Here is a 26021-nt window from a genome sequence, read left to right as displayed (position 1 = left end):
CAAATGTGATTCTGTTGATATCAGATAATGTGATTCTGTTTTCGATATTACGTCATCGTCTGCTTTATCGATAGTTGTTGCTGATTCTGTGACAGATATTGGTTCCGTAACAGTTTCTTTTTCAGTGATAGATTCTGCTTCAGTAATAGATTCGATTTTAGAAACAATTTCTGGTTTTGCAGAAAATTCTGATACAGGTTCTGATGTAGGCTCTGATTCAACGTTCAATTCTGATTGAGTGGATTCTGGTGGAACAATTAATTTAACAGTAGGTTCTGTTTCAGCAGCAGGCTCTGGCTCGGCAGTGGGTTCAGCTGTAGGCTCTGGTTTAGCTGTAGGCTCTGGTTCAGCTGTAGGCTCTGGTTCAGCTATAGGCTCTGGTTCAGCTGTAGGTTCTGGTTCAGCTGTAGATTCTGGCTCAACAGCAGGCTCTCCAAAAATGGTTTCCATCGAATGATACGAATGTTCGTGATTCTCGAAAATGCGTTTTGTTGTCGGTGTAGATTCGAATGGATGTATTATTTCCGATTTTTGCTCAAGTTGTGGATGATCGGCTTCCATTTTAGGTTCTGATGTAGATGTTTCCGTTTCTATTGATCCTGTTTTGGGATCCGGATTTTCCCACATATTGGAATGTCTGATTTCGAACTGTGCCGTGTTTGGATCTCTGCTTCTACCTTGAACAAAATCATGAATTGCCTCCGTGCTGGATTGTGGCATTACATCGTCCATTTCGACGTTACTCAAGTCGTTATCCACACAAGTTTTACCATCCTGATCTAGTATCTTTTCTGGACTGCAGGTACACATAAATATACCCATGGAATAATCGTATTTACAACTTTCCGGATTTTCATTAGTCTTCATAGTTGTAATTAAAGCTTTATCAATTTCGGAATTGTTATTTTCATGTAATAAATCTGCAAGAGATTTAGGTACATTAGTTGTATTCGCATCCTCTAAAAGTGATATTTGTGTAGATTCGGCATCATCATGAGACATTGATTTAATAATAGATTCCGGCTGATTAGATATTTCAATATTTGACTCCAAATGTGATTCTGTTGATATCAGATAATGTGATTCTGTTTTCGATATTACGTCATCGTCTGCTTTATCGATAGTTGTTGCTGATTCTGTGACAGATATTGGTTCCGTAACAGTTTCTTTTTCAGTGATAGATTCTGCTTCAGTAATAGATTCGATTTTAGAAACAATTTCTGGTTTTGCAGAAAATTCTGATACAGGTTCTTGTGTAGGCTCTGATTCAACGTTCAATTCTGATTGAGTGGATTCTGGTGGAACAATTAATTTAACAGTAGGTTCTGTTTCAGCAGCAGGCTCTGGCTCGGCAGTGGGTTCAGCTGTAGGCTCTGGTTTAGCTGTAGGCTCTGGTTCAGCTGTAGGCTCTGGTTCAGCTATAGGCTCTGGTTCAGCTGTAGGTTCTGGTTCAGCTGTAGATTCTGGCTCAACAGCAGGCTCTCCAAAAATGGTTTCCATCGAATGATACGAATGTTCGTGATTCTCGAAAATGCGTTTTGTTGTCGGTGTAGATTCGAATGGATGTATTATTTCCGATTTTTGCTCAAGTTGTGGATGATCGGCTTCCATTTTAGGTTCTGATGTAGATGTTTCCGTTTCTATTGATCCTGTTTTGGGATCCGGATTTTCCCACATATTGGAATGTCTGATTTCGAACTGTGCCGTGTTTGGATCTCTGCTTCTACCTTGAACAAAATCATGAATTGCCTCCGTGCTGGATTGTGGCATTACATCGTCCATTTCGACGTTACTCAAGTCGTTATCCACACAAGTTTTACCATCCTGATCTAGTATCTTTTCTGGACTGCAGGTACACATAAATATACCCATGGAATAATCGTATTTACAACTTTTGGCGCACTGGAGATTGCCGTGTTCACACTGATCAATAAGATTTTCTACTTGAAGTCTGCTCAAATGATATCGTCCAATCATATTATTGTTTTTTCGTAATGCCTCTTTGATATATTCTTGATTCTCCTCAGGAGTATCCATAGGTGGATGACTTATTCTGAATTTTATTTCACCTTCATTATTAATATTATACACTTTAATTATGGGCTTGTTGTTTTCCCGTTGAAGAATGTTTCCTAGATGCTCTCCTATCTCAGCGGTTATTTCACGATACACTCGTGACTTGGTATCGCTAAAATCGTTGCTCCAATTGAAATCGTCCAGTCGCAGGGTTCCATCTAGAGCATCCGGTATAATTTGATACAGCGTTTCGTCAGTCGTAGGCCACGGTGGGAAAGTCGAGGTTAAAAATGCTGGACTTGACGGCGGATCTTTCACATTTTCCAAGGGTTCCGTGGGCTCTTGTGCAAAGATCACACCAGCTAAAATAAAGAGTTTCAAACAATTTTATTTAATATATCTTATGTAAAAAAAATTATATATATATTATCTTTTATTAATTTATTATATATAAATTAAAGATCTCTAATAAATTTTTATAAAAACAAAATTTATACGAATAAAAGAATGACAGGACATCTTACTTGCGGCCAAAACAATGATAATCATGGCGATCACCACGACCAATATTGTGAATCCGCAGAGTAATTGTTTCCAGTACGAGTTTCTGGACCTTTTGTCCTTCGTGACGTAAAGCTTTTCGCCTCTGTAACACAATTTCGATACCACGTAGAAATACGATGAATTCATAGCGCACATTTAAATATTTTCCTTGTTCTAAACCCAGAAAGCATATTTTGTACAGCGCGATGCTTAGCAACTTTCGTCAGTGACCAGCCAATAAGATTAGAAGCTTCCTCGATACATCACACCTCAGTTTAGTTTCCTTCACGAGTGCCTAATTTCTTGATCATGTTTTGTATGTAACGTGTAGTTTGTCGCGCATTTTCTCATTTGAGTATCTGATTACGGAAAATGATGATAAGACAATGCGAGATTTAGTTTATGTAGATATCATGATACTACATTTTTGATTAAGAACCTCATCGGTTAATCGTCGGTGATCCTTACATTCTGCGATCGAGATCGTCTCATCTTTTTATTTTATTTGACTTTTTTATTTCCTATGAATTCTCGGACGTATAATACGGGGAAACATACGTATTCAATTCGACAGGGAGGAGCGGTAGCGTAAGCGTGTTAATGCGCGACCGCGTGCCCATAAGAAACACCTAAGTATATTCCTCTAAGAGTTTTTTCCCAGCTTTTTTTTTTCATCATCCTCGAAAGTAACCGTCAAGTACCTGAGGGCTGTCAGCCAGTGGGAATAGTCGACCAGTCCGGCGGCAGGGTCTCTCAGGCTGAGTCCCTCGCGGCCGACACCCGGGCCCAAATCAAAACGCACTCCAGCCACGGTCGTTTCAACCTCGGCCTCGGGACCCCTGCCAAGTACCGTGACAACAGAAAAGTACCGTCTAACTCTCTATCGATATTGAGACTTTTCAATCAGTAGCGGCCAAACTATACTGTGCTATCTGCTGGAGCTAAAAACGGTGCTAAGGCATCTCTATTGCTTGACGACTCTCTCAGCACGGAACAGGTATACGCGGTGATATACCTCTCTAGGAAATATATCTCTATTCTACATCTCAAACGTTCGCTATATGATACACATAATGCCTCGCAGTTTGTGCTAAGGTAGATAATTGAGATGAATTTGCGCATTGTTATTACCTTTTATAAGATGTGTTTTTAGTATCTTTTATTTATACAAGCGCGCAAAATTCCGTCTTGCACAAAGTGCAGTTTATATATTATATTTTTACGTATAATATTTTTTATTTAAATTAATTTAGTTTTTATAAAAACTATTTTTAATTAGAAATATTTTATAACTATAACGAAAAGATTTCGTTATTGTTATCGTTAAAAGATCGCATTTGTCTAAAAAGAGAAACAATCATGATAATAATTATTAACCTAATATGTGTACTTGGAGGATGAAGATTGTAAGCTGTACGTTTTCTTTTCCTTTCTCTCGTTGTTATCATGTTTTCTGTTTCTAATATTCGGGAGAATTCACGCACGCCGGGCTGGTAAACAATAGTCACGAAAAACGGTTAATAAGAGTTAAGAGACGAAGACAGAAGGAAAAACAAAAATGCATAAGCGCAGAGGCTCGTTTTCTTCAACAAACAACTCGTTACCTGATGTACTTTCGATGCTCGTTAACCGGCACAAAGTACTCCTCATAAGGATCAGCTGGTACCTCGCAGGCTTCCTGACCTTTCGTTTGGATATTGTTACCCGTGTATGGCCTCATCGAGACCAGTTCCAAGTTTACGGCCTCGATCTGTTCCTTCTTTCCAGATTCTGTAGAAAACGGGAAACCGTTTACTATCGGGATATATCCGTACGTAGGATGCAACCGGTTTGCATTTTCCGGTTGCGCAGCGAAAGAGCAGAGAAACTGCATTCCGTAAAATACTAATGAGGCTAAACAAGATCAAATATTTCCTGTTTCTCGAATGGTATAACGAGAGGAACACAAACTTGCATAAAATATAAAAAAAAATCACGTGTTAAATAAAAAAATAATTAATATGAAAAAAAATGATTAATAATTCGATTAAATTTAAATAAGAGATATATATATAGTTATGTGAAAAGTTGCTATTATTGCCGATACTATCAAATACATACAAATGGAAAATTGAATATCATGAGATGAAAAGCTAGGGATGTGACATCAGAGATACATTAATGCGATGCGCGTCAACGAATTCCGTAATGAAAAACATTTGTGTGCGATACTTTCCGAGATTTCACCCGCCTCAAAAGACTTATTCTCGACAAACCGGTAGTAATATCAATGATGGTAATCAAAACGAAAGTTTTACTTGCTGAAATCATATTCTAAAGGCTAAAATAATAATTTAAAGAGAGTCGATAAGTTCTTCTTTCACAGCGATTTCCATGCTATCTCTTCTCTATTCATAGTGTGTATATATAGTTAGCTTTATTTCTTTTAGAAATATGCAGCCACTTGTAATCTTTTCTTATATCCTTGCTCGTAATATTTCAAGCTCGTAGATATTCGCTTGTATGGTACGTTTATGCCTTAGTGTCGATGTGGCGGAGGCTTATCAGGATACATTTGAACTTACCGTTGACCTGCATGCTCGTAGTGCTGTTGTTGAGGAAACTGGCGTCGTTGTTATTCCCATTTCCGTGGACGCCATTGAGCTTTGGCTCCGGTACGCTTTTCTCCGTGTTCTCGGCCGGCAACTCGATCTTCGTCTCCGTTTTATAACACGGCTCCGAGCTCGTTTTGACGGGCTCAACATAGTGCTGAGAGATGAAGGATCGCTGGCCATTTTCTACCGGCGCGCAATCCGCCGAGGAGGACTTGCGATCCTGATCCAAGGTCACTTGCTGCTGCCCGCCGTTCTCCGTCTTGGAACCGCATTCGTCCTCGCTGGCGAATGCCGGATTGTCCGTGCCGGCGGCATCCGACATCTCTCGATTGTGTCGCCAGAAGCTACTGAGCTCTCACCTAATAACGCTCGCCTGATGTCGTCTGTCATGCGTCTCGTTTCTGTAATCAAATCACATTATTATTATTTATCGCAACAGTCGATTATTTTGCCAATTTATGTTTTCAAAAATGTTGAGTTCTCTAAATTCTATAGCAGAATAGATATACAGGAAGATTATAAAACACACAATAAATTTTTTTTTAGGTACTAATTTCTATTTGTCCAGTATCCAGAGAATGGATCGCGTTAATGGATTCAGTGGATTCGCGTTAATGACGTCAGCGGTAGAGAAGCAGACTTGTATTTTTTCGCACGAGACAAGAGAGGGAGATGTGAGAATTGTGTTTGCGTGTGTGTGCGTGTGTATGTGAGAGAGAGAGAGAGAGAGAGAGAGAGAGAGAGAGAGAGATGTTTTGCCGGCTTATCCTACCGATATCCTCGCGGAACGATTTATCGAACCTGTTTGCCGAATGCAAAAATCAATTACGTCTTAACGCTGACTCAATCGCGGCGCGAGACCGTTGAAAAAGGAGGAAGATGTTTGCGGTTTGATCGCATCGCTGAATTGTTTCGGCTTGGTTTCGAGATGTCATGAGTGAATGAATCAGCGGTGAATCGCGATGAGAAATTTCGTGAGAAACATCCTCGGCCGCTGGTAAAGACGAATTCGCTATACGCCACGCTTGTCTCTCTCTCCTCCTTGTTCCTTGTGCGTTTTCTGCGAACCTCCCATCATCCTCAATCCCTCAATCTCTCGCGAGCGCATAGTCTATTTGGATTATTTTTTTGACTTTGAACGGCGTCGAGCCAATAAACTGACGGGATCTGCCGTCAGGAGAAAAGAAACAATGAGGCTTAGTCCCTTTTAACCACCATAGGCCCGACTATGGAAAGCATCGTCGTTCCTCTCGAAGCAACCACTTCAAATGAATCTCCTCGAACGTTTAAGAGACAAATAAACCATGCTAGCTCTAATGAGCCTTTAAAGCGGCAATTCTCTTCTCGTTTCTTTTTTCGCTGCTCAATGCGCACGCGAAATCTTTTTCTGTTATTGCATTATTATGTATAGTTATGTATAGAATCAGGCGATTGGACGCGTGCATCGTATCGTTATATAATACAACGCGTAAGTCTAATTTGTTTACAAAAAGTAGATACCGACTAATGATGAGAAGAAGACCTTGAAGAATAAGCAAGGATATCGAGTGATTTGAGATTCTCTTCCAACATAAAAATATAAACTTTTTTTACGTTTCTGTCAATCTACTTCATGTTTTTTAATCGATTTCTTAATTATCGTTGATTGGCCTGAGGAAAGATCTCAAGTCGCTTAGCTGTTGTATAAGTCATTTAATTTTAAGACAAAAATTGTTACTTGAATGTATTCTCCTCGCGTAGGAATGCAATTTTCAAGATTCTTCATAGATTCGTTTTATGCATCCACTCGTATGCAAGTAACACAAATTTCTGGCCGCACGAATATAATCTTATCTTTCTAAAGGATGCGGCTCTCGAAGAAGCTACACGCAGCGCGGTGAGTCAATCCTCTATCCAGCTAGCTAGAAGTACTTGACTGTTGGCTGTATGCGGCGATTTTCAAGACACCCTATAGGCACACTCGGGACGAACGAGCGTGTGTTTGCCAGTGTACATATAAACCGTCCGAGGTATATACTGCACCGAAAGTGGTTGACCCTGAGAGAGCTCGGCATAAAGGACTGATTCACCCCGGAGCTAACGCGGAAAGTCCTCTCGAGGAAGGAGCTCGGCGTTTACCCGGCTCGATTTTATGCCCACGATCTTTCTTCCGTGACATAATCTACGCGGGGGGACAGTAGCATATTAATGTTTTCAACATGAGAAATCGCAAGAATTGCTCTCGAATATTCCATGACTACTTTTAATACTTTTTTGCGCGCGGAAAGTCCTCTCGAGGAAGGAGCTCGGCGTTTACCCGGCTCGATTTTATGCCCACGATCTTTCTTCCGTGACATAATCTACGCGGGGGGACAGTAGCATATTAATGTTTTCAACATGAGAAATCGCAAGAATTGCTCTCGAATATTCCGTGACTACTTTTAATATATTATACATAGATCAGGAAGCTTTTTTGCATCGCCTTTTTATCGAATGAGCAATAAATATAGTACAATTATAACAGAATTTTTATTTTCTTTGTCTTATATCTTATTTTTTATTTTCATGAATTTATTAGGAAAAAACTACGCTAATAGCAATTAACAGACAATTTTTTATATTGTGTTATTTGTATATATTAATAGCTCCTGATACTGATTTGCAATGAATGTGCCAGATAAGCACATTAATTTTTAATGCAGTAATAATCTTCACGCGAGGTAACACTCTTCACAATTGTTTCCTTTTATCTCAAACGTGCAATTATCTCGAAAATGATCAATTAATGAATCACAAATCCTCTCTTTTTGCCTGTCAGTATATAATTTATCTTAATGTCTGCTTTGTTACATTATCTTTTTCTCGCGCCATGTTACTATGCGTATGTCCTATTACAAAAGAATTCGATGTATCTTGCACATTTCAGTGAAAGCGTCTTACGTTCGCGAAAAAAAGTGCAGTCATAACATCGCTAAAGTTCCGTATCTCTGGTTTTTCTCAAGGGAGAACTTATAATTAGATAAACAGGCTATAACAAACTAATTTAACGTACGTGTGATTTAACGTATTAAAAATTTACTCCATAAAAATGTTATATAAAATATTATAGTAAGTAATAGTAATAGTATATAAAATGATCATTCCTTTTTAACTAAATTTTATTTCTTGATGCAGACATATATATATCATTGAATATTCTTGGAAAAACTGTATTTATATATAAAATAGATTTGCAAATTAGCTTATAAATTTGAAATGGGTTACAAAGCATACCATTATAATCATATTTATCATATCATATCATATCATATCATATCATAACATATCAGAACGAGATTATTCGTAATTCGTGATATATCAAGAAGAACGTGATTCATCGCGTAAAAATGATATTAAAATATAAAAGCATAATTTTAAAATATTTTTTCTCAAGAATAAAATTTTTATACAAATTTTCGATTAATTTTTTTATAAAAAATTATATTTTTGCTGAGGTTGTACCATAAATTATATTTTATCTTGTATAATATTAATTATAAATGTTTAATAATTTTACGATATTAAAAAGGTCTTATACTGAATACCTAGAAAGGGTTTGAAATAAAAGACATCTCAAAATGAAGTTCGTTAGACAGTCACATTTACTTTATATATAAAGGATAATATTCTTCATGCGATATTCTCCGCTAGATCGCTAAGATAAAAAATTTTAGCTCTCGTGATTCTGCGTGACGTGCTAGAATTAATCGGCTCGAAAGGCGTGTATTCGCGATCGCGCTTGCTGGGTATAAAAGCGAGATAATTGTATTAAAAGTCTCGGGGATTCGCCAGATAAATATCTATACATCGTGGCGAGCAAATCGCCAGGAACGAGTCCATATCGCTGCTAGACCTTTCCGTGAAAAAGGACGAGAAACGTACCGTGAAGTACGCGATTATCCTTGAGCCGAAGAAAGATTCCTCGTCGTTAAAGGACATTCTTCAACGCGACATTGCCTGTAATTTACGAGACTCTCTGATACGACTCGCTCTACCGAACTCGAAGACTTTCACCTTGATCGCAATCGCGACCGAATCTTGCGTAACTTTCTCTCTTTTTAGCATTATCTATGCATACTTGCTATTCGGTTAAACTCAAATTACGCCACGAAACAATACCGTATAACTTGATATATAGATAATCTGCCTGAATATTACATATATGATGTTATATAATGATAAAAAGTATCAATTAAACATATACCATATCAAACCATGCCAAGAAAATTAATTTGTTAGGAAAATAAAATTTGAAATTAAAACTTTTCTTTTAATGTACATTTTTCATCATGGGAATATGTAATGCGTTATTCAAGGCAATGTCTAGACCACTTGAATGTATTGCATTACCCAAGACAACCTCTGTATTAGCATTTATGGACAAAGGGATTACGGTGGAAAATGACCGTAGAAATCACGACAACATGACAACACGACAGGAAGGTATCCACCTTTTCCTGCGTCTGTTTTTAAAACGCTTTAACAATCCATTATTATATTTCTTAGATTGTAATTTACATCTATATGAGACACTCTCTTAATCATTTAATTATATATTTGCATTCGTAAAAGTGATCTGTTCGCAAGCTCTAGTGACATTTGATCCTTGGAAATTTGCATTGGTAGCCGATCAAGGACAATGTTCCTTACTTGATGAATAAAACAGCTGCAAAGGTTGGGTCAGAATTATTATTGCGAGTTGCGATCAAGCTGATCGCGTATTAATAACATAATTTTTTTTTAATAAAAATATATTTTAATTTTTGCAAAATATTTACGATTTTTAATTTACAAGAAAAATGTAGAGAAAATTGGAAAATGTATAAAATATTACTCTGAGATTTAAAAAGACTGGATATTATCTTTTTATATTTGATTGAAATGATATTATAAAACTGACTTTTTATTTTAAAAAACAAAATACTGAGAAAAAATATATTGTTTTATCTTTGTTTTCCCTTCACACTTCGTTGTCTGTCGGACCTTCGGAAACGGTTGAATGTTACCGATGTCCTTAGGCTGGCAAGAAGAGACAGTTTTAGATATCCGAAACGGATTTTTTCTTGCATTTTATCTCGCAAAGCTCCAATGTATCAGCCAGATGTAGCGTCATTTGATACCTCTTTATATTAGTCAGGAAACTGATCTTTTAATAATTAGATATTATATATTATATTGTGAAATAACATAATTTTTTTTTTAATAAAAATATATTTTAATTTTTGCAAAATATTTACGATTTTTAATTTACAAGAAAAATGTAGAGAAAATTGGAAAATGTATAAAATATTACTCTGAGATTTAAAAAGACTGGATATTATCTTTTTATATTTGATTGAAATGATATTATAAAACTGACTTTTTATTTTAAAAAACAAAATACTGAGAAAAAATATATTGTTTTATCTTGAAAATTTTTTGAAAAAATTGTTAATATTATTCAAAATCAATATTTCTTTTATATGCAACGGTTTATTCGCCCATATAATTAGGAATATTAACAGCTAAGAGATTTAACCAGCAGGCTAACCAAGCTTATATAAAATTTCCATTTGCGGTGTGGGGTGAAAGTGACGTATCTTTTATCGAGAAACCGGGAGGGCACGAAACATATTCGCGCGCGAGCGCAAGCATCGCATCGCCGATTATTCGCGCATGTCAGCAAATGCAAGATTCCCGTGTGAATGTGTTATTACGCATATCGGTCGAACTGACAATGAGATGAACCGGCCGTCATCCGATGTAGACGAACGGATAGTGTTATAAGCCATTGTATGCTTAATTATAAGTGTAACCGGTCAATTTCACGGTGCGCGCGAACGACGGACGATGGTCCAGTTCTATTGTGCCGAAGTCTTTAACGAGACCGTTCTCCTTCTTGTTCCGAAAGCGAATATCCGAAGCGGGCCGAATCGGAGAAGTATGCCAACAGACGCATCGATTACATTCTCTTTAGGAGATAAAGCGACATTATATGTGTGTGTATATGTATGCGCGGATGCGCACATTATGCAACCGCGGTGTCTGGAATCCTCAAAATGTCAAAGGTTTACTGTACGTTAGTGAACCTTTCATCGATCCTTCTTTCTTGTCGCATTCAAATGCTTTCCTTACATACTGAGGATCAGCTATAATTATTCAAATCAAGATACCATTAAAACAATGTAGCTCGATAAAGTGTAGATCAAACTTTTTACGACACACAGATTTGGAATTTGGTTGTGTATGTATTTAAATTAATAAAGCGAAAATATAATATAATTCATTAAATTTATCAAACACATATTTTGCCAGATTTTAGTATTAGTAAGCAAAAACTATCGAAATAATAACATGTAAAATCTCCAAAATTTAATCCGAAATTTTGTTTTATTAAACATCGTGTTGCTCGAAATGTGCAGTTCACTGCACAATGGTGTAGCATTTAGACATCCGCAATGACCTTTCTGTAACACGAAAGCATCCGGCAGCAGAACGTTGATGACGATGACGATGATGATGATGATGGGGCTGAGACTCTGTGAGGCACATCCTCACTGGCAGGCAACCTATACTCTTGCTTCCATCGTGGGGCTGTGTTACCCAAGATACTTTACTTTCTACATTCCTCGCAAGACAATACGTACACCTACACGATCCGTTTGTTCGTGTACCTGTCTGTACAAGCAAAACGTAGTTACTCAGGCCAGTCTGGCAGACGACAATTACCACAAACACGAAGATCTCCCCATTTCTTATTTTAATTTAGTTATAAAATATTATTGAAAAAAATGATTTTTTAAATATTATACACACACATATACACATACACATATGAATGCAATTCTCTTAATTAATTTTATCATTTTATAAAAAATTTTAAATTATTTATAATATGATAGATCTCATTATATTTCGGATACGCAATCGATGAAAGTAAGAGTATCACTAACGAAATCAGGAAGCGTCATTAAAGCGAATGTGGTTCGTCAGCGTTAATCAACGTTCTAATTAATATCGATACGAGACACGAGCATTTAATAAATTTTGCACATAAAATCTGTTGATGGCCAGACACGCGTCAAATCCCGGTTAAATTAGGTGAATTAGCATATAACAGCGGCAAGCTACAAAATAATCTAGTCTATTCACGATACAGCATTTATCCCCTCACTTATTTCGCAGAGTTTAAGCGTATTCTTACTCACGAGAAAAGCTTCGCTTTCGCTGACGATTACCTGCAACTTTGGCATTGCAAGGTTATATCCGAGTACGCTGAATAGGATATTTATAATTAAGATCCGACGAGACTTGCCTTTTTTGTCCGCGGTCGTTATCCGAGGAATTCGTTGCGTCTCGTAAATGCAATCGCTCGGATCGTAACACCGCTGTTACGGAAGGATACCGCTAATTGCCGCGGAAGATCACAGATTAATCCAGAAACCGGACAAAGAAGTATCATATGTTAGATAAAGTAAAAACTGTTAACAAGAGAGTAATTAGACTAGATGGAGAGCAACAAATTATCATGTTCCGTTCTTTGATGCAGTGGTTTTCAACTAAATGTTGTCTAGTTCAAAAAATAAATCTTTCGTTTTCGAAGAAACAAAATTTTTATTAATTTAAAAGCATATATATACTTTTAATGAGAATATTTAATCGTGGAAACCGATTTTGGTGAAATTAGATTTTAATGTCCTAAATAATATATAAGAAAATAACTTCTGATACTCATTAGTAATGATTAAGAGAAATTGAAAATTATCATAATGAGGTTGAATTCAATTTCAGTATTTTATTTCTAATAAACATTTTCTACAGCTGTGCACAATTACAGTGTATGTATCTGAGATTATCACGTGTTAAGATTGGCTATTCATAATTCATTAGAAGACGATTACACACTGCATTTATATCAAAATAGTGAAATTATTTCTCACTGATCTGGCAATAAAAGTTGAACATAAAATCTTGTGAGAAGTAAAAAAGTACGGTAAAAGCATGACGCGCATTTATGTGTTGTAACGGGCGTACCTACTGAGTTATTTAAGGAATTGGTATATATACTTTTGGTCGTAAAATATAAACGAAGCGTAAAGGATAATTTGTGAGATATAAAATAAAGTGGATTCTAAACATTTAAAGCAAATATATTTTAACACCAAATGAAAGAGTTTAAAATCGCTTGCTTGAGTTTGTTCGAGAGGCGCGGCGACGAAAGAAACTTAAATGCTTGGCGGACAGATAAGCGGTGACCTATGAATCCACCATTGAAGTCACCGCTTGCTCGTCCATCAAGTATTAAAGTCTTTTTCATTGCCGCGCTTCTGAAAAAATTTAATTTATTTTTGTAATCAGTATTTATATTATTCACGATCAAATATTTCCAGATTCTATTATTAAACATTATTATATAATAGCTGTTGTTTTTAATATATGTATATTAAAAAAAAAATTTAATATTTACGATTTTAATTGATAGCGCTAATTTTTTATTTCTTATTTCACCGCGAAATGCAAACTCAAGCACGCGATTCTAAACTTTCGCGCGATGTTAGAATCAATCCCCCTTTCACATAAAACGGAAGTTTTAATCCACACGATACCAACATGGATTTCAATCCGCGAATCAATTTGAAGTCTGATATGAGCTTAAGTGTCATTCTTCAGTTTCGCGCAACGTAACTATCTTGAATCACTGAATTTTTTTTGCAAATTTTAAAATAACCACTTACGTTACGCGCAAGCAATGCGTTATAATCTATAATAATATAATATTATTGAAGCGCATGAATAAGGTATGCATCTTGTTTTAGCGCGATAAAAATGCAAATACCGCTCAGTTAGATACATGAGAAAAATAATATTCTTAAATGAAAAAATTGCAGCAGCAATCTGTAACGACCTTGCGCTCAACGAGGCGCTCACCCTTTCTCGTCCTGATCACAGACGACATTGTGAAAAGGAATACGCACGTAATCCCGCATTCGAGTATCCTAGTTATAAACGTTTATTTACGCGTATTTATTAATTTTGAATAAAATATATAGCAATATAAATTCGCGGCACGCAATGCGTATTAATATAAAAGATTTGAATGTAAATTTTTGCATTAAAATTTTTTTTAATAAAGACACGACGATATAATACAAGAAATAATACGAATTATTACGTTTCCGCTATGTCTAAATAATTTTAAAGTGCGAAATAAGCCAAAAAACGTCTAAAGAAGCAGTTTAACCGCGTGATCGTTATACTGTTTACGGTCAAAATCGAATATTGCATAATTTGACCTTGAAAAATCCTCTCAACGAGACATTATCAGAAAAATTAGATTTAAGGTGTCAACAGATGGGAGATAAGAGTGTCATATTTTTTAAATATATTAACACACTTAGGAAGTCATCTTATTTTGGAGAGACACATCCCTAACTGAAGGAAATGTTCTCTCCGGCTTTTTTTTTAGAATTTAGTAACGTAGAAAAATTTTTGATGGATGACGTAACGAGGAAGTATTATTTGGATTAAATTTATGTAATAGAAAAATTATTATAATTAGATAAGAGCTTGTTACAAGAATCGTGCGATGATATAATCTAGACATATAGACTGGTAATTTCTCTCGATAATCACAGATGTCTAGAAGGGAGTCGATACGCAAAGTGAAGTGACGGAAATAGACGTAGACAAAACGAATCACGTTCGTAATCGCCGAGATTCACATACCGGGTACAAAGTAAATACTTGAAAAATTCTGTATGCCGAACACGCTTCTCTCTCGCGGACGGGAAATTGCTAGGCTCTTTGTAAATTCAACTGTGCAATTCCAGGTAGAATTTTTCTTTTTTTCCAGCTTTAAATTTTTCTCGCGATTCACGTAAAAGACGTGATTAGTCTTTTAACATTTCTTTCATTGTTTTGTTTTGTATTAGGTATATGTATAGCTTCGTTCAAAAACAAGAAGCTCAATCAGATTCTATATTAATGAAGAGAGAGAGAAGGATACTCTTCCGAAAATATTTGATTGTAGAATAAAGCGTATAATTATCGCGAAGTGATACTTGATTCTGATTTTATTTGATTGTGTAGAGAGAGAGAGAGAGAGAGAGAGAGAGAGATTTTTACATAGATGAATAAACTTTAATACTTGGATACAGGTCGAACATGTCTACTTCAAACTGATAACTTTCCGCATGTTTCTTCTTAACGTTCATTAACTAACCAATTATGAGATTCTAATTAAAAACAGCATAACTGCATTTGGAAAGTGCCTTTCGTGTAAATTCCTTTCGCTGACGCGAATCAAATGCGTGAGAGGAATACCAAAGTGCCAAAGCGACTACCAAAGTACAGCGAAAAACTGCTATTTTACAATGATTAAAATACTTGAGCAAAGAGAGAAAAGCATGCAAATACGAACGAAAACTTGTTTCCGAGCAAAACGATAGACTGCAATAAATTTTTCCTTGGAAATATAATGTTGTGCAGTAAATATATAATACAATCCTATTAATATTTACATTTATGTCTATTTCGAACCTGATAAAAGAGACAGGGAGATATTTTATCGAGTCGTTGCACAAACAATGTTGTTTTTTTTTTATTTTAACGATTCAATGATTGAAACATGCTTTTGTAAAATAATCATATCATTTTAATATATTATAATAATTAATATTTCATTATCCTAAGGAAGAAAAAGAAAGGTAATATTCGATATTAGTCTGTTATAAAATTAAAATTATAGAAAAATAAGATATTTGATATGCGCAATCAAATAAAATCAGAAACAAATATTTTTTCGCGATAATTATGTACGCTTTATTCCATAATTAAATATTTTCGAAGAGCATCCTTTTTCGGTGCGAAGGTAAGAGATCGGAAAACGAGGATCGGTTCAAGCTGGATCGGTTTGATTAGAAAGTGGGACAGGCTTGCAGTAGCTCGATACGGTTCCCCGGGGGCCTTGTCGACCCACACTTGCATAAGGCCCGTGTCGCATACTTCCGTGCAACTTTGTGTTCACGCACGCACATATTCATGTTTCGATGTCACGTGTATATGTGTATGTGGGCGGGGTACACGCGTACGAATATGCGCGCGAGAAGTCACCCGATATAAACTGCATCACGAGTGAAGCTTACATTCGCCTTGAGGCGGAGGCAGTAGTGCAGGCAGTTTCCAATGCTCCAGAGGATTGGTCGAGCAAAAGGCGTATTGCCACAACGACATTCCACGATAAACTTACGTGATTTCGTTACAGGCCATTTCATGCGTTATTCGAGGCTTCTGAATTTCTCCAGGATTTTTCCGAAGGTGCATATCTCGCGTTGCACCAGGAAGAAAATCGGAACCGATATAACCGTTGAAATAATCGTCGACAATGGATAAAGCTTCACCGCAATCTCTATGATCGCCGCTGAATTTTTATATTGCACCGTACTGGTCGCTTAGCGACCAGGAATGCAGAATATTAATTCTCTTGCGACGATTTATAATATAAACATTATTATATTTAACACTGCCATCGTGATTTTATCGTAAGATTCACTTCTATCCGACTCTTTATTATATCATATGTATATGGGTCTGATTATCAAAATTTATTTATTAATCTATCACGTATGTACGCTATATGCAATCATAGACATAATATAATAAAATATACTATATTTATGGCGTAAAAAAAATTGGAAAACTTATTTTTGACCTGAGTAACATTGTCGAGTGAAGCGAGCGTTTTCAAACGAGCGATTTCAATAAAATATGGATAATAATTAGTCATATTCTGTAGTCCGATAATATATATTTTGTTGTATGCAATTTGTCTGACGTGGAATTTAATTATATGACCATAAACGGTCGCGACACCGAGTCGACGACGAAATGAAAGTAGCGACCGATCGCGAGACAGATACATGCAGTGGGCGAGAAAGAGAGAGGAGGCACACGATGACGAGGAGAGAAGAAACGGCCTTGCTGTAGACAAGTCTAATGCAACTAGGCGTGGCCTGGCTATGTCTCGCTGATGATGATGATTTCGATTTCATTAAAGCGGAGTACATTAAAACGTTCGTGAAATCATTATCTTGTATTTTGCCGGTAATGAGCGTCCGTAAGATAAGCGCGTGCGATTATTTCGATCTGTCAAGTGTAGAGACGGATATGAAAGAATTTCTAGAATGATCATTAGAAGAATGTTTTCCCGTTAACTCCGATGATTACTTTTACATTTTATTTTTATACGATCTTAATTTCGTGACAGGATGTAATCATACTGGCAGAATACTGGAGAGAATATCGGATGGTTGAGCAAGCATATATATTCATTTTTAGGACGAAAATTGAAATTGTTGCTGAAAAAAAGACTTTTCAAAGATATTAGAGATAAGTATTCATTTCCTGTAAATTCCATACTGAAATAAGACGTCCATAAATCGTTTCAATCCTTCGTTAGTTGTGTCATTTGTATTCTTGATTTTACCATAATAATTATACATTTTCAACGCAAAATTATTCTCAACTATAAACTTTTAAAGCCTCAATTTTAAGATTTAAACTTTTGGATTTAAAAAATTTGCGAAATTTAAGTTTACACGATGCTTTCGAAATTATATGATGAAAATTATTAAAAGTTTATAATGCGCTGCTTTGGAATAAGTACTTGGTAATTTTATTGATTTTCGAATTGGACAATCATTTTAAATAGTTTACTTGGACAAAAACTTCAATTGCACACGTATTGGAAGTGATTTATCGTGAAAGTATTTACTTATAAGTCTTTTATTGTTCGCTATCACTGACTAGATTGGCGCGTGCGATTTTTTAAGCCGTGCAACACACAGAGTGTCTTGCTTTCACTTATGAATTACATAATTTGCAAGAATGTTCTGCAACGCGTGAGATGGACGACAAAGCTTTACCGCATCGTTTCTCATCACTTTCGTGCTCTGCGTGTAGAAAAAATTTATACGAACCGTGATTGTAAGAACAGATATGTGAGCTAGCCGGATGATCTATCGAGAAGCATCAAGCTTGACCTTGAATAGTCCCATGTTCGAGCCAACCCGTGGTCACTGTGGAACGAATTGTCGTTTCCTGAATGAGGAAACAGGCTTTTTTATATGCTACAATGGGGCTTTACTCGTTTCGCACTGGCGCCATACGCATTTTTATCACTTATGCGCGTTGAAGCGTATTTTCTTTTTTTGAGAAAATTTTACCCAATTTTTTTCAAGTAAATGGAAAATTTAAATTAATGATAATGAAAATGAATATTAGAGAAATCTTAAATATTAAAGAAAAGTAAAAAAATAAAGAGAATTAAATGAAAGTTTATTTAAAATTGTTTTATATATTATGAAAAAATAATTCGAATTGCTTTTTTTTTAGCGAGATTTGTCGATGTTCCTTTTAGAAGATAAATTCATTTTCTTCTTTTTTTTTCATTGGCCAGAAAACATAAAAATCACATGGTGACCATTCTGACTATTCTAAGAACTCCTTTCAAAAACCACATTGGGACCAAACTAAAAGAAAAGGTTCGAAAAGACATGATTGTGCTTCAAGATGACGCACAGTATCATATTGCTGCACATATGTGTTAGAAACTTTGCAGCAAGTTTGTCATATATAATTCCGTTCACCATGTAATTATCGCTTTTTCTGAGCAATAAAAAAAGTGTTTAAAGTGAAAGGATTTTCTTTTGGAAATGGAAAAAAAATGTAAATCGTAAATACTTGAAAATGCAATCTGAATAATTCTTTTATAAGATATAAATCAATTCATCATAATAAATCAACGCAAAGTATATTTGTATGAGAGATGTCATTGTATGAAAAAAAAGATTGTGCACTTTTATTTTAAATATCTTTTTTATGTATTTTCCTACACTCGAGTTTAATAAAAATTGTTATATCTTTATTTTTGCTTTAATTTAATATTTTTGTTTTAATTTAAATATTCTAATCTTGATCTTTATTATCTTAAGGTAAATTATAATATATGCAATGTGATTCTATCATACTAGTCTCTATCAAACAAATTTATTTTTATTACCACGTGGAGTAAATAAGTTTTAATGAACAGATGACCAAACAATAGCTGCTGGACCGTCTGAGAAGGATGCTGTTTTCCGTCACGTCTTAGAGCAGGTAGAAAAAATGAATAGTTTTAGGAAACATCTTTTCTGTAACCTTGAGGGCCTCTGGCTTATTCTTTCAAAGCATATATTACGTAAATGAAACCGAATAACACATATTGGTGGACGTATAATAGGTTGCGCGAATACGTGTTTCTCAATAAAATTTAAATATGACCTATCTATTTGCAATCAATATGCCTCGAGCTGCGTGTTCTGAATAAAGTTTCAACGATTTTATCTTTGGAAATTCCGCAAAATCCTTTGAATCATATTTCTTAAGACAGAACTGCGTCGTGATTCAAAAATATTCTTCGCATCGATTTGCAAATATAGTTACGCATATTCTATAAATAATTAAATATCGTAATAATTTTACGGATGCATTGATTTTTTATTTGGTCTTCAGAAATTGTTGCATAATTAATGTGATCGGATAAAATAAAAATCTGTTTGGTTGATAACTCTGAATCACCGCGTATTTCCATTTGATAGCCATAAGAACGCTCACACTTGTCGCTGAAGGACGTGGGAAAAATTCCTAGTGTGTTTTTTTTCTCAGATGTTTACGTATATGGAATGTGTTTCAAGATATTATACTTCGAATCGGTCGCAGGTACAATTTATGTTGATTTGTTTTTGTTCCGAGTGCGTGTAACTTCAGTGTTCAGTGTCGATCTTCGTCGCGATGATTTAAGATCGGAGTAACGAGAATGAGAGAGTCATTGCTTGTCACTCAACAAGATCACATGTTGCGACGATCAGATGTTTGCCGTTTAGTTAACGCCATGGATCGAGTTGAAAGACTTTATTTGTGTTATAACATACGGCCACAGTATGGATTACGAAATATCGCCGGTTTGCGAAACTCGGCCGTCTAAGGTGAAACTAACGCGGCTTGTTATAGCGAGTCATTGGATTTAGCATCATTAATCTCGCGCAAATTGATAATTTGCTATCTCAGCCGTAACGTCATTAACACGGTTGCCCAAATTGTCTGTTAGAAATATTTCCTCATTATTTAGTTGCTCGTATGTGTTTGCAGTTAATAAAATTAAAATTCCTAAATATAAACGAACCGGAAATATAAGTAGATAGAAATAGTCTCAAGATTTTACCAAGCTATCTATAGTAATTTGCCTTGCGTTATTAACAAGCATATATTACAACATTATATTGAATACATTAAATTGTGTGTTATATATATATCGATTTTATAATTGTAATGTCGATTTTATATCAATCAATTTTATATATTCTCGTAATTTTCAAAGAAACAAGATACATCTGTGCTTAATTAAATTTATCCAATAATATTCTTTCTTTCTTAAAAAATGAGAAATCATTTTTATAATCCCTTTCGATCAAATATAAAGTTAAAAATTAAAAAGAATTAAAAACTCTATTTTTTGAGAATATTTTTTATTCAGAATATCATCAGGATTTTTTCAAATCATGCCTGCTTAATCGCAGTGATACGTTAAATTTTTTCAAACTCCTCTCGTATTTTACATTTCATGCTTTCTATAGACAAGTTGCCTTTCTATAGGCAAGATTTTTATCATTTATTGCGCACATTCCCTCGAATTCGATCATATGGAAGATCGCCATTGTTCGCGCAACCGGATTTCGCGGATCAAGAGACTGGATTCCCTGGTCAGTGAAACGAAACTGTAACGCCAACTCTCTGAGTCGGCACAGCATTGCAGGAGCCGATCGGACATTGGCAGCAAGTGAAAGTGTCGCCAGGTCGTACGTATTATTGTATGTACCCATATGCGATCGGTATCTTAGAAATCTCAAGCCTCACACTCTGGCCATACCGGGTAATAGCGCGTGCCATTGCTTTCCGTATTTCTGCTTCTGTTTTTTGCATCTCCGATATCGCGTATCTGGGATGTCCAATTATATTGATAGATTTTTCGATAAAAATTTGGCAGAGCAAATTAAAGAGCAATTTAGGATCAAGAATTGAAGTTTTATAAAATATTGGAGATTATCAGTTGTGTTAAAACCTATAGATTTTCTTCAGTTTCGAAAATGATTGTGTGTCTGTCAAAGAAATGTGTCTGCGAAGGACGACACGGAGGACGTTGCTCGATTACACGATTCGAACAAGTAGGTGTGTCGGAAATAGTTCCGTCAACGAACGGTACAAAATCCATTCGAAGCGTACGTATATATGCGGGCAATTACCGTTATATGTCATATAAAGATAATGGAAGTAACATTGTACCGTTTTTCCATGGCATTCTTTTTTAAAGAATGCCTTTTCTTTTCATTCTAGGAGCGATTTAGCACGCAATCGGAGCTATATAGATTTTCGGTAGAATTAAAACCGATTTAGAATTTGTTTCAAATGACACAAAGTAATACATGTACTTTGAATAAATTTAATCATCCTCCGGTATTATGATACGTTAAAGAAATTAATGATATATTCCGTTATATATATACGCTGTGGTTTTGTTATAACCGCAAGCGTTACCACACTACACGGTCTTTTAAATTGAAACAAAACGCAAAATAAAATAAGTACAACTTAATCCATAACTGACGTGCAAATTTGAGGAAATGTTACATAAAAATCTTACACGATGAATATCATGTTACCTGCATGATAACATTTTTTTCGAGCATTCTAGTATAGATATTTTTTTTAATAAAAAAGATATTCTTTCTGAAAGAGATGGTACAATTTTTTCAGAGATTTAATTGACTATGCAGTCTCAATTGCGAAAGAAAATAATATATTATTTAAGAGTTCAAATAATAAAGAATATTTATAAATAATGTACCAGTATATAATGTATAATTTTTTTCGAATTTTGGAAATTTCAATTATTAAAAAGATCTTGATCTCTCGATATTTATATACATAATTCAAAGTGAAAACAATTAATTAATAAACTTACAATTTGTAATAATAAAATACAATTTATTACCATGGAGACGGTTTGCGAGCCGGATTTAAAACTCGCAAAATAATTTCCTTGTCACTTGAACGTAAATTTGCATAAATTTTCGCGAAAAATATCACGCTGAATATCATAACGATTAATCGAGCTAATCAACCGACATCAACGGGCGAGTGAAACTTTAATATGTGACTGAAATAGCGTTCATATATGGTAGATACTGAATGTATGAGTTAAAGGAGCACATGAAAACATCGATATTTATGACGTATAATATTTTGTGTAACGAATATATATATTACAAAAAAAGAGAAAAAAAGAGGAAAAAACATGACAAAAAAAAAATACAAATACTGATTCGAAGACTACCTACTCAGAAATAGTCGGTCTTCGCGGTTGTCAGGAATACAGAATGACTTATAGCTAGCGAAAGCTTAACTCAGCCTTTAAGAAATCTCGGCGAGGCAGCGTCAAGGACGACTTGATTCGCATAACTATATGACGATGCCTCCACCGCGAAAAGATTAGCCTAATTAATGCGGTTGACCGATCGATCGGATGATTCTCAATTTCGTCTTACCAGACATAAGAAATAGGAATTTTAATGTCCGGTTACATAGAAATGTTTTTTGGAAAGAGACATGTGGTCGAATTGCATGTTTGCACAGTTCTTTTGAACATCTTGAAAATAATATTTAAATATAGAAGAAAAAATCTATAATTTATTCGGAGATTATAGTTAATAATATATCAAAGTAATTAATTTTTTATCATAATATATATTAATTTCAATACATCTCTTTTGTTACTATTTTTATAAATTTGGAATATTATTTAACATTTATTTAACATTTATTTATGTTTTATTTTTCTCTCTCTTTTTTTTTCTTTTTTGTAACTTGTTTTCTCTTTCTAATGAATATTATAAATATTATATAATTATATATGTATATTGTCTGTGTGTATATAAAGCATTATATAATTTTCTTTGTATGACGTGTATATTTTCTTTAAAATGCCGATATCAACATCTATAGCATCATTGAATTCATTTAACATCATTTTCGTTGTATTCCTCCTACGAGCTTACACGCAATTTCAACATGGGACTTATGTAAAGTGATTTATTCTTAACGCAATGATGAATGAAAGATAAGTCTTTTTATATTCTCAAGGAGCAACTATTTTAGTCGACGTTGTATTGCTTGTTAAATGACTATTACATCCGATAACAAATGTCTTCATTCGCTGAATTGACGTTTACGGAGAGATGATTTATCGTGCAAAGAAAAATAGTAGAATAAATACCGTATGTATAACAGAAAATCAATTGTTAATGAACGATCGAACGATTGATCGGTCAATCGGTTAGAAGTGCATTCGGAGAAAGCCGAAGAGACGTCCTTTAGGACGTCTGTGCAACATCATCAAGGCCGTTTTCCTCGATCGGCCGGCGATGACGATTCCACCGCGAAACCGTTAACCTAATTATTTATTGAATGGCCGATCGAGCGAATCGCATTTCTCGGACGGTAGCGGAGGTGGAAAATAACAGGAAACGTAGCGGGCATCATCGCATCGGCATCGATCAAAATGATTGCGAACCGTGTAATCGGCCAATCGTCGACACAAGTTTAGTATTTTTCATTTCAAGCAACCGTTCATGCGCTCACTTGATTTATGAAACGCATCTTTCCCGTTCCAACATCAATTGCCACGTCTGTCCATTTTAATTTAAGTAATTTCTTAAGTGAATTGTATGTATTAGAAACGTAAAAGCACATGCTTTCTAATCTCTTTAAAACAGATTTTTGATAAAATTATTTTTCTTGGTAGTTTAATTATCAAGATTATCGCAGATTCCTTCTAATCGTCCATCTTCATTGTTTGAAAATTTTCTCGCGTAAAAAGAAAAAGAACAAAACAATCATTTGTGCGGTTGATTTTCCAATTTTATCCGTCGTTCGAAACGGTACTTGTCTCCGTCCATCAAGGACGATGCGCGAATACCTCAATTCTTTTGTGTATCGTCTGTAACCCAGTTACAGCCGACATGCGAACGTATATGCAGATGCGTGTGCGTTGCATATCTCTGTTCGTTCGGATGAGAATAGTGTCGCGAGGGAAGAGGAAGGGATTAGATCCTCGAACACATTCCGTCGTTTGGCGAGACTGTAATCGGCGACTTGACGTAACAGGTTTAACTGTCCCCGGCGCCATTTGGAGAACGGTGAACGGAAAACGACCGGTTGGTTGTAACATGATAAGCAAAAGTTTGTTTCGAATCACCGGTTGATGGCTCTTACAAATCAGCCGAAACAGCTGATCGAAAAAGTCGATAGCACTATTAACATATGTATATATTAACTCTTCAACTCCGAAATCTTGCTTGATATATTCGTATTTACATCTAACAGCGAGAGAATTAAAAATTCGTAGAAATAACTTTAAAAAATTTTGTTTTTTATATAATTAATGACTTGATCCCGCTCTTCTATTTTTCTTTCTATTTTTTATTTTTATTTTATTTTTTTTTTTCTTGTAAGTCTATTAATTGATAAGGGAATTAATAATTTGGCGCAAAGGTGTAATAAAATAGTTATTTTAAAAACTATAAACATGACAAGTATTACTTCCAGCAAAGAAATTGTCTCAATATATGTAAGATACAAGACCGTTTTTTTTTCCGCTCAATTTGCCACGCTTTTCAACTTAAATATTACCTTTCATAAATTTAATGATAGCAACGATTCTTTTATATGGATAGCCTTTTTCTTATCATTTGCAGTCGCACTGCCTTTATTATTTTGTCAAAACACTGGAACGGATAAAAGCGCAGTCAGCGAAGCGGCGCGCGGATAAAATCATCGACGCGATAAGAATATTATCCGTGCGAATGGCGCTCGTGACGAACTATCAATTACTATACTAACCAAGTACGTCGGGACGTCTATTGAGAAGTCGTAGACCCTCGTCGAAAGTCTAACGTGCACGGGTAGAAACTCAAATGAAAGCTGTCCGGCCAAGGGAGCGAGCGAGCGATCAAAGTGGGAGAAGTCTCTCGATATGCTCGTGTACGTACAATATGTATGTGTATATTCGCGATTGATTTTTATAACTGTTTGCTACGTGCGGTGAGTTTTTTCCCCCGCCGCATAGAAATTCTTAGTCACGAAGATCGATCGTCGATCCGATCGATCGCGCGCGCTCTCGCGAATAGAGTCTCGAACGAGAGAGAGACACCTGTCATACCTGCATGTGCACGCGAGACTCTTCCATTAGGAAGAATCATCATGGATTTTCACTGAGCGCCATTCAAACGGCGAGCACGAGAGAGAAGGAGGACGAGGACGATGGTTTAATTTCGTTCGCTTTCAATGAAGCAGATTTGCAAATATCACTTTGTGGACCATTCAAATATTAGAAATCTACGGTATATACATAGTCACTTGATTGACTATTAACCCGCGAAAGCGTAGACAGGCTACACTTCACCGAGAAAAAAAAAAAGAGACACGAGATTCATACACGAACGTATGTTACGTCTACGACAGCCAATTAAATTAATTTCACTCGAACGCACTGTTATCGGCGGACTTGCAATGTATCTCGCTCGAGCTCGTTTTCTTCCAACGTAGGGATTGCCGCGAGGTGGTGACCTATATATCCTAACAACGTTTCGCAGAGTTGCTGACAGAGAACCGCGGCAAGAAAAAGTCCAGTTATCTCGGTACCGATATGTTAATTCAAAAGTAATAAGATATTTAGCGAGGCCTCCTTCTCTCCCGATCCGGTCTTGAGAAGGGCCGGCC

The 26021-nt window shown here is 35.5% G+C and overlaps 1 protein-coding gene across 1 annotated transcript in view; it reads right to left on the bottom strand.

The window, feature by feature from the left end:
• The window catches only part of LOC115244159, a 33653-nt gene extending 7973 nt beyond the window's left edge, over window positions 1–25680 (bottom strand). Inside the window, exons 1-6 of the mRNA XM_029821589.1 lie at window positions 25143–25680; window positions 18128–18248; window positions 5124–5554; window positions 4164–4329; window positions 2541–2662; window positions 930–2378 (exon numbers count right to left, since the gene is read on the bottom strand). Coding sequence (XP_029677449.1) covers window positions 930–2378; window positions 2541–2662; window positions 4164–4329; window positions 5124–5475 — 2089 coding nt within the window. The 5' untranslated portion in view covers window positions 5476–5554; window positions 18128–18248; window positions 25143–25680. The remainder of the gene's footprint in view (window positions 1–929; window positions 2379–2540; window positions 2663–4163; window positions 4330–5123; window positions 5555–18127; window positions 18249–25142) is intronic.
• Between the last annotated feature and the right edge of the window lie 341 nt (window positions 25681–26021).

This window comes from Formica exsecta, unplaced genomic scaffold (assembly GCF_003651465.1).
Source record: "Formica exsecta isolate Colony F162 unplaced genomic scaffold, ASM365146v1 scaffold80, whole genome shotgun sequence".
In the NCBI taxonomy this organism is placed as follows: domain Eukaryota; kingdom Metazoa; phylum Arthropoda; class Insecta; order Hymenoptera; family Formicidae; genus Formica; species Formica exsecta.
The sequence above is the reverse complement of the archived record's forward strand: the minus strand, read 5'-3'. Positions and strand labels throughout refer to the sequence as shown.